General features: G+C 40.4%; 1 protein-coding gene across 1 annotated transcript in view; it reads right to left on the reverse strand.

Annotated features, from left to right (window-relative positions):
• DUSP22 (dual specificity phosphatase 22) overlaps positions 1 to 2,202 on the reverse strand; it is a 49,912-nt gene extending 47,710 nt beyond the window's left edge. Inside the window, exons 1-2 of the mRNA XM_030887796.2 lie at positions 2,179 to 2,202; positions 2,033 to 2,066 (exon numbers count right to left, since the gene is read on the reverse strand). Of these exons, the coding sequence (XP_030743656.2) occupies positions 2,033 to 2,066; positions 2,179 to 2,202 (58 nt within the window). The remainder of the gene's footprint in view (positions 1 to 2,032; positions 2,067 to 2,178) is intronic.
• Between the last annotated feature and the right edge of the window lie 8,063 nt (positions 2,203 to 10,265).

Consider the following 10,265-nt stretch of genomic DNA (forward strand, 5'->3'; position numbering starts at 1 on the left):
AATTAATAAATGACTGCATGTGACACCAGGCTCAATCCCAAATGACACAGGAGTCCTTTTCAGGTGAAAGTCATCGGCCTGTCTAAGAGGCCTAGTTTCAAGTAGAAGTCTCATATTTGCTAAGTAACCTTTACCAGCAGAAAGGACTACCCAGCAGACGTGATGTAAGGGCTTTCTAAGCACCTACGGTGTTGACAACCTGAGTTGTGTGTGGTTTCCCCTTGGAAAGAGACCAACAACGGTTGCCTGGCCACTGGGTACCAAGCAGGCACAGCCCACAACAGTGGGATCCTGCAAAGCTGTGAGAAGACCCTAGTTGGTACACACAGGCTGCCACGTGTGGAAGGCACCCTGGCTGGCACAGTCAGGATCCCTCTACTCACTCCTCAGGGCACTTATCTCATGCCTACCCCTCAGCTCTGCCCACCAAGGACGAGGCGTGGCCTACATTCCACTTTCATGGCAACAAGGCAAGCTTGAGTCTGAGGCGTGGTGCAAAGGTGTGATAGAGAAACACCATTTCTCGACCTATCTGTGTGCTGTTGACTCACTCACGGCACTGTCACTCATCTGTCTTTGACAGGCCTCAAACTAGTGTTTCAGAGGCTCTGTCAGGTTGATGAACCAAACACAGAATAAGAGATAACAACCTTTTAACACCAAAGCACTGGAAGGCCACAACAAAAGGTCACCTCTCTTCATCAAGGGTGTGTGGGCTGTGGTGGACCATGACTAAGAGTGAAACCCCAAACGGAGGGTCCAGAGTTATGAGAAGCTCCTGTGTTGGTGAGTCTTCACAAGGGCAAGCAGAGATTTCATTAAAAGGAGAGTTTTAAATATTTCCTTAAAGCTGTGCATGTCTTATTAAAAGTACAGCAAAAATCTTTCATATACAGTTGACAGCAGCATTGAAATTATAGCTGAAATATATTAATATTCTTAATTTGTTAAAGTTTTCATCTGGCAATTCTATTTCTAAAAATGCATTCTAAATTCTATTCCCAAACATGAACATAGTTAATAAAAACTCACTAAATAACCCCAGAGCAGCCTGCTGGTAACGTAGCCCCACACCAGCAGGCCTTCCTACCACTGAGCCATGTAGCTCTCTCAGAACCACACAGCTTACTAATTTGGCGACCCGGTGCTATTTTTAAAATGTTCTAGTAGCAACCAGCAACTGTCAGCTCCCTGTGCTCAGATCCCTCTGTGGCCAACTGGGGTCCTAAGGGTCCATCACAGAGAAAACAAACATCATGCAAGAAAGAGTTACAATCAACTTGAACCTCCACTCCAAAATGGAAGGAACAGTCAGAAGACAGATGACAGCGGTGCTGCTGCAGGCTCAGACTTGCTCAGGAAAGGAAAGCATCGGATGCATGGCAAGACTGGGCCCTCTCCACCTGAACATGGGTAAGGACTTGTTTTTGTATGTGTTCTAGGTCTATCCACCTTGCTAAGTACACTCGCTCTCCAATGGCAAAGAACGTGTGTTTTCACTTAAACAAAATCAAAACAGTGCACACTACAGCAGAGGCATGGGGCCAACCTTCCAGGTGGGGTGAGCTTGTTTACTGCACACTGAACTGAGCCTGGGGTTCTGTGCCGCTTCCTGAACTACCAGCAGACTGAGATGGAGGTCTTAAAACAAGTCAACAGCTGACAGCAGACAAATAAATATTGAACATGCTGCAGGGAAGTGCGTAGATGAGTTGTTACTTCAAGTGAGCATCATCTGCCACAGATGACATACCCACTTATTTGGCCCATGTGATTGTTGAGAACATTGAAAACCTAATAACAGCAACTACAAAATAAGAATGATAAACAGTTTCAACATCCCGCCTGTGCCATAGTTGAAGCAGGTATGCATAGAAGACTGGGATATGGTTTGGCTGAGGGAGTGGGCACTTTATCCAGCTCACGGAGGACAAGGAGGGTCCTGGCCTGCAGCCAGACATGCACCAGGTCTACACTGGGCTGTCAATCAAGTGGAGAGATCTAAGGATAACCCTTTAAAATGTAGACTCACCTTTGAAGTTGCCAATGTACAGGCCAGGCAGGATCTAGAAGGAGAGACATGAGAAGTGAATGCTTGCAAAGCAAAGATGACCCTCATTCATGCACCTAAGTGCAAGATACATCAGGTCTACAAGACTGCTATACCCTCCAGCCCACCTCCAGCACTCTGCTCAACCACATGCTGTAAGGGGTATGCACATTGGTGCCAATGAGAGGGGACCTCTTGCTTCATTTCCCACAGTGGTTCTCAACCTTCCTAATGCAACGACTCTTTCATGTTGTGGTGACTCCCCAAACATAAAATCATTTTCGTTGCTACTTTATCACTGTCATTTTGCTACTGTTATGAATTGGGCGACCCCTGTGAAAGGGTCGTTTGACCCCTAAAGAGGTCATGACCCACAGGTTGAGAACTGCTGATTTACCACATTTTAGGTTTTAATTCCCTACAGCTTGAGAAACTCCCCCTCCCCTTCCACCCTGACACATCTCAGCTTTGGAAGTTAACACTGCATCATTATTACTGCTCTGTTGAATGAAAAACAAGAGGAGGAATGAACCTTGAGAACAGCCAGACACATACACAAAATACAGTTTGTGTTCTTGAGGGGAAAAAGAAAAACAGTAATGTACTGCCTCTCAGAGAGTCCGAAAACCCTGACCGTATGAGCAAAGACAAGACACTCTTGGACAATTACGTGCCTGACCTTCCACATCTGTTAATAAAACATCTCCTGATTCTCACCGGAACCTTCGTTTGGTTTCATGGCGGTCCTCAGTCTTTCTGTAAGTCAGGACAATTGTCCTTCTTGCTTGCTAATGAGACTCCATGGCCTACCAGGAGAGAGCAGCCTCAGGGCATGCATTACAGACCTCCTCGTGGCTGCTGCCACTGCCTCCAGGAGCTCCCGCACAAGTGCTCCCAACATCTCCCCCTGATTCTGATTTCTGCAGAATCCGCACGTTTTATCTGGTTATTTGCGCCCAGTGAGATTTCTGTTTGGCTCCGGGAAGGCCTGACACTTTTGTGTCTGTATCGGTCTGTCCTGGTTAACCACCATAGTGAAAGAAGCAGAAGTATCTACCCTGGAGGAAAATCTGTTAGGATGAATCCTGTCTGTTTCAGATTATTTATGAGCATGTTCCTATGACTAAAAAGAGAATAATGTTTACTATCAATATGGCTTCGTCCACCCACATCCATCATGACTCCGGAGAAAATGGACTTTACATGAAGCCTTAAATTATTACATAATCTTACAGCTCAAATTGTTTTGTGGAAGGTTGAATAATATAAAATTCTTTATGCACAAGCATTTATAACTCTTCACAACCAGGATCGGGGCAGAAGGAAAATGAATTGTTTAATTCCCCCCCCCACTTCCATTCTTTTGTTTGAACTCAGTTTTCATTTTATAACTTATGTGTGCTTGAAAATTCAATTGTTTTAATGTTATGAAGAATTAATGAAATAGTTCAATTAGATAGGTTTTTATATGTGTATATCAACCTTAAAACCTAAGCCTTTATAAGTAACCTGCATTCAATATTCCAGGTGTTTCAAAAGAAGAGGGAAAAGAACCAGTTTTCCCACTCTGCTCAGCCAGAACTAGTTCAAACATGAATGGTGTAAAAATGTGAAGAGGCATATGCTTCTCCCTCTCTTTCACCTGCTTCGACCCACTTGTGCTCGGTGCCTGTGTGAGCCAGAGAAAAGAGAGAATTCTTCAACAACTCAGTACTGGGCTGGCGTTCAGTTAAAAGTGATACCATTTCAACACTCAATGATTAGTTTGTAGTGTGTAAATTAGCTAGGGGAAAAGAGGAAACGGAAAAAGATCAACCAGTGTTTACATTCGAATTTTACAACCTTAGAAACCCAAGGGAGCAGTTTCTGTCCTATCCTATGAGGTCACAAGCTATGAGTTAAAACCAATTTAACAAATAAGTTTAAGTTAAATGCAGACACTTTAAAGGATGTGATGAAGCTAAATTTGGGGAAAATCTGCCACTGTCAATGAATATTATTGAAAGTACTGCCCTATTGCTTACTCCATTGTTGGTATAAATAGTTTCCAGTCAACTTGAGGAGTTTAATCTGTACAAGTCGACAATTCATGTATTGTGGTTCATAGCCAGTTTACAATAGTAAAATATCTTTTTCTCAACTGTGCTTTCAATTCTGTATCATTGGCTAAATTAATGACATTATCAATAGAATTACCCTATGCACCGAGGGAGACAGATGATTGATACAGTGCTCTAACATAAAATGACAATGATGTCTCTAAGGTAAACCAGAGACATACATAAACCATGAATATATAAATGGATCTTGGGCTCACACTTAATTCTAGCACCAATCTAAGATCAATTAGTTCTTATGACATGGCCCTGCTTGATACTTGTGCTCATAAAGAGAGCACAGATATGACATAATTTACAAAAGCACTGGAAAATGAGCTTAGAGTTACTGCTATATTGTTAAAATAATAACAAGATAAGGAAGCAGCCTTGAGAAAATTCAGACACACACAAGAAATGTATCTTGTATTCCTGGATGAGAAAGTCATAAAATCTAAGGCCTGCTCCCTGATGCTGGAGCCTAAGGCCATCAGTTTGGTTCCTGTGGGTGGAGTTCACACCCAACTGATAATGGTTCCTATAGAGACCCAAAGTCTAGTTAAGCTGCTACCAGAAATCTAGGAACCGCCTATATTGCCGCATGTACACCCCCAATCCCTCCTTCTGTAGTGCATATGTCCCTAGATCACCTCCTCCCATCACTGTAATACCTGTAGCACAACCCTTTCCTGTAACGTATGTCTTCACCTGTAATGTGGGGGCTTGCACGTGCCCAATGTCCCCAGAGAGTATAAAAGCTTGGGGAGCATTAAAGTTCTCTCTCACTCCCTCCACGTGGACCACCAAGCGGGGCTGAGGTGAGCATGCTATCATAATATGTGTTTGACTCCATTTATTTCTATATATCTCTTTTATCTCTCATGCTCTCTATAACTTTACTATAATATTTACTTATTATCGCTGTACAATTGTGCCTACCGAACCCGTAGTGATTGTGCTAGGAGCTGGCTTCTTCTGGCAATTCACAATAGCAAGAGGTTGGAAACAGCCCCAATGCCCACCAGTAGAATGGATAAAGAAACTCTGGTACATAGATGTATAGAAGACTAGGCATGCCTAAAAACAAAACAACAATAACAACAAAACAGTGATAAAACACCTTATGACATAGATGGTCCCCAAATCAACAGGCACTCCTACAAGAGTAATAGGCAACCTTATTGGAAATTTAAGTCAAGATTTGGGAAAGGAAGCATGCATGTCTCTAGGAAGGATCTAACATTTCTGATGGATAAACCAGGAGGTGCAACCTATTAGGAAACAACACTTAACAAAACTTATATAGAACCCAAGAGGAACATACACCTAGTATTATATCCTAATTGGACACTTTTGACCTACTGTATATACTCGAGTATAAGCTGACCCGAATATCAGCCGAGGTCCTAATTTTACCATAAAAATGACATAAAAAACATGCTCAAAAAATTGGCTTATACACGAGTATGTACGGTAATTTGTACTCAATCCTTGGTAAGCCAGGCTGGCATTATAGACTACTGGGACTTTAAACTCTGTCCTTTAAGTTCCACAACATTCTTCATAGGTGACAGCAGAAGGATTCATTGTGGAAACCCAATTAAGTGAGCTGGGCTTTACCTCAAATTCACTTTTAGCAGATTTAAGAAACTGACATGCTCCATTAAACTTAAGGCGAAAATGCCTTAAGTATGAGAAGAAGCAGTTGACTGCTATCCCAAAATTAATGGTTGTTAGACTTTGGTTCAGATCCTTTGCTTTGACAGTGCCAAATGAATGGGAATGTGGGACTACCATATATTTACTATTTTAATGTCCTCCTTGCTTTCTTATGATATGAATTAATTTGTTCTATCCTTGTGAATAAATGTTATTGAAATTTATTGAATGAGTGTTTTGCCCTATCACCAACCCCCACTGTTTGTGTACATAATATCCAGTCACTTTGAATTTACAAGTCAATAATTCATGTATTGTAGTCTAAAGCCAGCCTATAATTGTGTAATTTCCCTTTCGTAACAGTATTTAAAATTCTATAACATTGGCTAAATCAGTGACACTATCAATAGAATTACCTTATGCCTAAAGGGGATGATTTTTAATGTTCTCCATCAGAAAATGATAGTGATATCTCTAAAGTAAACCAGAGTCATATATAAACCAGATATGTGAATACATTTTGGGTTGATACTTAATTGTAGCTACAATCTAAGAACAATTCATTCTTATGACAAGGCCTTGCTTGACGCTCACCCTTCCTCATGAAGGCAGTGGGTGATGATGAGTGTGGTGACAAAACCACATGGTATTCTGCTATCAAAAAAAATAGCATCTGAGGGCTTAGAGCAGAGGTCCCCAACCTGTGGGTTGTGACCTGTTTAGGGGTCGAATGACTCTTTTAGAGGGGTCCCCTAAGACCATCAGAAAACATATTTCTAGTGGTCTTAGGAACTGAGACACCACTCCTCTATCCATCTCCAGGCAGGTCTACCCACATGCAGATATGCCCACATACAAGTACCCGGCGTGAAGACTGTTACCCATGCGACACCATGCTTCAAGACAAAATTTCATTATTTGTAATTAGAAATAAGTATTTCACAATACTTATGCTTCACTATGCTTTAATTATGTTCAATTTGTAACAATGAAAATACATCCTGCACATCAGATATTTACATTATGATTCCTAACAGTAGCAAAATTATAGTTATGAAGTAGCAGCGAGAATAATTTTATGGTTGGGGGTCACCACCACATGAGGAACTGTATCAAAGGGTAGCAGCATCAGGAAGGTTGAGAACCACTGTCTTAGAGGCTTGTCTTCTAAGCACACAGGGATCTAAGTTAGCCATCAATTAAGCCACATGGAAGAAACACTCCAGCTTCAACCAGTCGGTTGGCTGCTTGTTTTCCCTTTCTTTTTTGGCATCTAAGAGCAAAGAGTTACTCAGAGAAGGAAGATGAACATGCAGTCAGTGAACTGTACAAGTAGAACTCTTTGAATTGGTGAATTTTGTTGTATAGTCTCAACAAAAACAACTTTTTGTTTTTGTTTGTTTTAAGTAATGGACCACAGAGAGTGGAGAGCAGGCAGTGGGGCACGGGCAGTCAGTAAGAAGAAGTGAAGTGGACTTTAGGCAGAGCACTGAGGGGCAGGGATAGACAAGGCTGGCTTCCAAGCAGGCTGTGACCTGGATATCAGAGGCCTGGACAACCACTAGAAGGTTACCAGGGCTTGATGGTAACTGTCCTGAAATGAAATGCTGTTAAGATGCTTTACTGCATGGTGCTGTTAAAAAGAAAATCGATCTAATTCTTGGAAGATGGTGGCATGAGTACGTCTATGCATTTGTCCCCACGACACTATCCCAAAAGTGAAAAAAATTTAAATCAGTAGAAATGACTTTTAATATTTCTGAATATTAATTACAGAGTTACGGAACAGGAATGCTAAATCAAGATAGCACTAACTTTAAAAAAATTAAGTCCTGGAGCTGTGATAACTTTTACTTGCCCTTTAACATTATGTAAATTTGACCTAACTTTGAAACAACCGAACCAACTCTTAGTCACATCAGATTCTTCTTCACAATCATCTTCACTTACTACATTTGCAACTTTTAAATCACTGGAAAGGCTTCTGCTTTTTCTTGCACTAAAGTGAGACTAAATAACAACAGTGTGCACCTGTTCTAACTAACTTACAAATTTAATTTAATGAGACACTTAGGAACAGAGCTCATTCTAGTACTCCCCAATTTTAACAACTCACATCATACATCAGTTCTGACATAAATTGACTACCTCATTCCTTTTTTGTCTTTATTATTGCCTTTCCATAACTTTATCAATCCTATCTTTGTCTTTGAAAGTTGGAAACATTATGTAAAAATTTATTTGCCATACTTATATAAAAAGTACACAAATCACAAAGTTAATACAATGATAAAAGAGTTGAATACTGTTGGCATTTTGTCATTGCACTAATTACTCAATTTGTAGAAGGTTCTCGATGATCTCGATTGCCATTAGGAATAGCGAGGTGATTTCTAGTCCGAACACTATGACTATTGTCTGTATGCACCTTTCCTTTTTTTCTTCGTACATTTCATGATAACACCTTATTGCTTTCCAAATCTGTCTAGACTTTAACAAAATGATCAGCATTTGAGTCTGTATTTTCAAGCACCTAAACTCTCTGATTTAGTTTAGAAAACTAAATTATACAGCAATGTTTTGGCTGGAAAATTATAAAATTGAACATCTGTGAGTGAACAGCTGAGAATGATACATCAGCAAATTATGTACTACAATGGTAAGATGTACTCAAAACAAGGCAAAACCAAAAATGAATGGTCGTAAATAGTCCATTATAACAAGAATTGTCCTAAGTAAGGGTATATTTGTATAAGAAAACATTTTTATACAGCAGTCTCCTTTTCTCTTACCCTCCTGACTTTCCTGGAAGCAGCTGTGGTGGTAGTAGAGGCAGGCATTTTTAGTGGCAAACCTCAGACCATGCTCTCAGAGAAAGAAGCATTCTTTGGCTCTGGAGTATGCCGAACAAATTTTACTCTTTATGGCTTACTTTCCTGATCTGTCTGGGACTACTTGAATGATGGAAGAAGGGTATCCTGGCTTATACAACAGCTAAATTCTGAAGGAGTGGGTGAAGGAGTCAGAAGCAATGAGCAACACCCACACAGGCTGTGGACACCTTTAACCACCTAGGACGATTAGAGCTATTGAAGCAAACAATAGGTTTCCAGGGGTTGACCTAGAAGCAGAGGCAGGATTTAACCCTTTCAAAACATCTTATACACAGGAACTGAGGAAGGCCGTAAGTGTACAGAGCAAAACTCAAGGGCATCAAATATTTAAGACAGGTTATGTTTTACCTCAGACTGAACTATAAAATCAGAGCCAGCTGTGAAAATAGCAGAGGTAACACTCAAACATGTCTGTTGTCTGGGTTTTCTTATTCCCCACCCCTCCTCCCATCCCACCCCCTCAGTTTTTGCCTTATTATTATGGTTTACTGGCATAGAAAAGAGTCTCTTTTGAAAGACTAGATGGGCATGAACCAGGGAACAAAGTTTACAGTGTCCAGAACTGCTGCTGCAAAAAGAGCACACAAATCACTCCAGCAATGAATAATTTTTGAAAGTGTAAATCCTGGGGAAAGGACCTAACACATTATAATGTTCGAATGTTCCACTTTAAACAACAACAAATCACAAAACCTACAAAGAAAGAAGAAAAAATAAACATTCAACTGAACAAAATAAAGGGACAGCAACTATCACTTTGGTAGTTGGGAGAAAAAGGACAGAAAGAACACTTTAAAACAACATCATCAAATACACACAAAAAACTAAAGGAAACAAGAACTAAGGGAAATCAGGAAAATAATACATGGGGAGGGGGGGCAAAACAAGTCTGACAAACACCATAAGAAGAAAACAAACACCAGAGCTGGAAAAAAAAGGAAACGGAAAACCGGAGAGTATCAACAGTCGCTTCAAGACGGCAGAAGAATCAGTAAAGTTGAGGAAAAGACATTCAAAATCACTGTGTCTGAAGAACAAACAGATAAAAGAATCTAGAAACTTGATTAAAGCCAAGTGGCATTTGGGAAATTATCAAGAAAACTAACATACACATTATAGTAATCAAAGGAGAAGAGACAAAATAAATTAAGATCAGGGAAATCAACAACAACACACTTTTCTGAACCTGGGTATCCTGTTCTCAGTAGGTGTTGAGTCAGCGGCAACTCACAGTAACCTTATGTACAACCGAATGCAACACTGTCAGTCCTACTACATCCAAACATATGTTCCTACGTTTGAACATATTGTTGCAGCAATTGTCAACCTGTCTTGTTCAGAGTTTTTCTTTGCTGACCCTCTGCCATGCATAATGCCCTACTCCACAAACTGGTCTTTCCTAGTATCATTTCCTGACAAAATTAGTGAGACAAGGTCTCATCACCCTTGCTTTCAAGGAGCCTTCTAGCTTTACTTCTTCCAACACATATTTGTTCATTCTTCTGGTAGTACAAGGTATATTTACTATTCTTTGCCACCATCATAATTTGTTAATCAATTATGTGG

The sequence above is a fragment of the Echinops telfairi genome, unplaced genomic scaffold (assembly GCF_000313985.2).
Source record: "Echinops telfairi isolate 266 unplaced genomic scaffold, ASM31398v2 ScPeMD7_7424;HRSCAF=8462, whole genome shotgun sequence".
Lineage (NCBI taxonomy): Eukaryota > Metazoa > Chordata > Mammalia > Afrosoricida > Tenrecidae > Echinops > Echinops telfairi.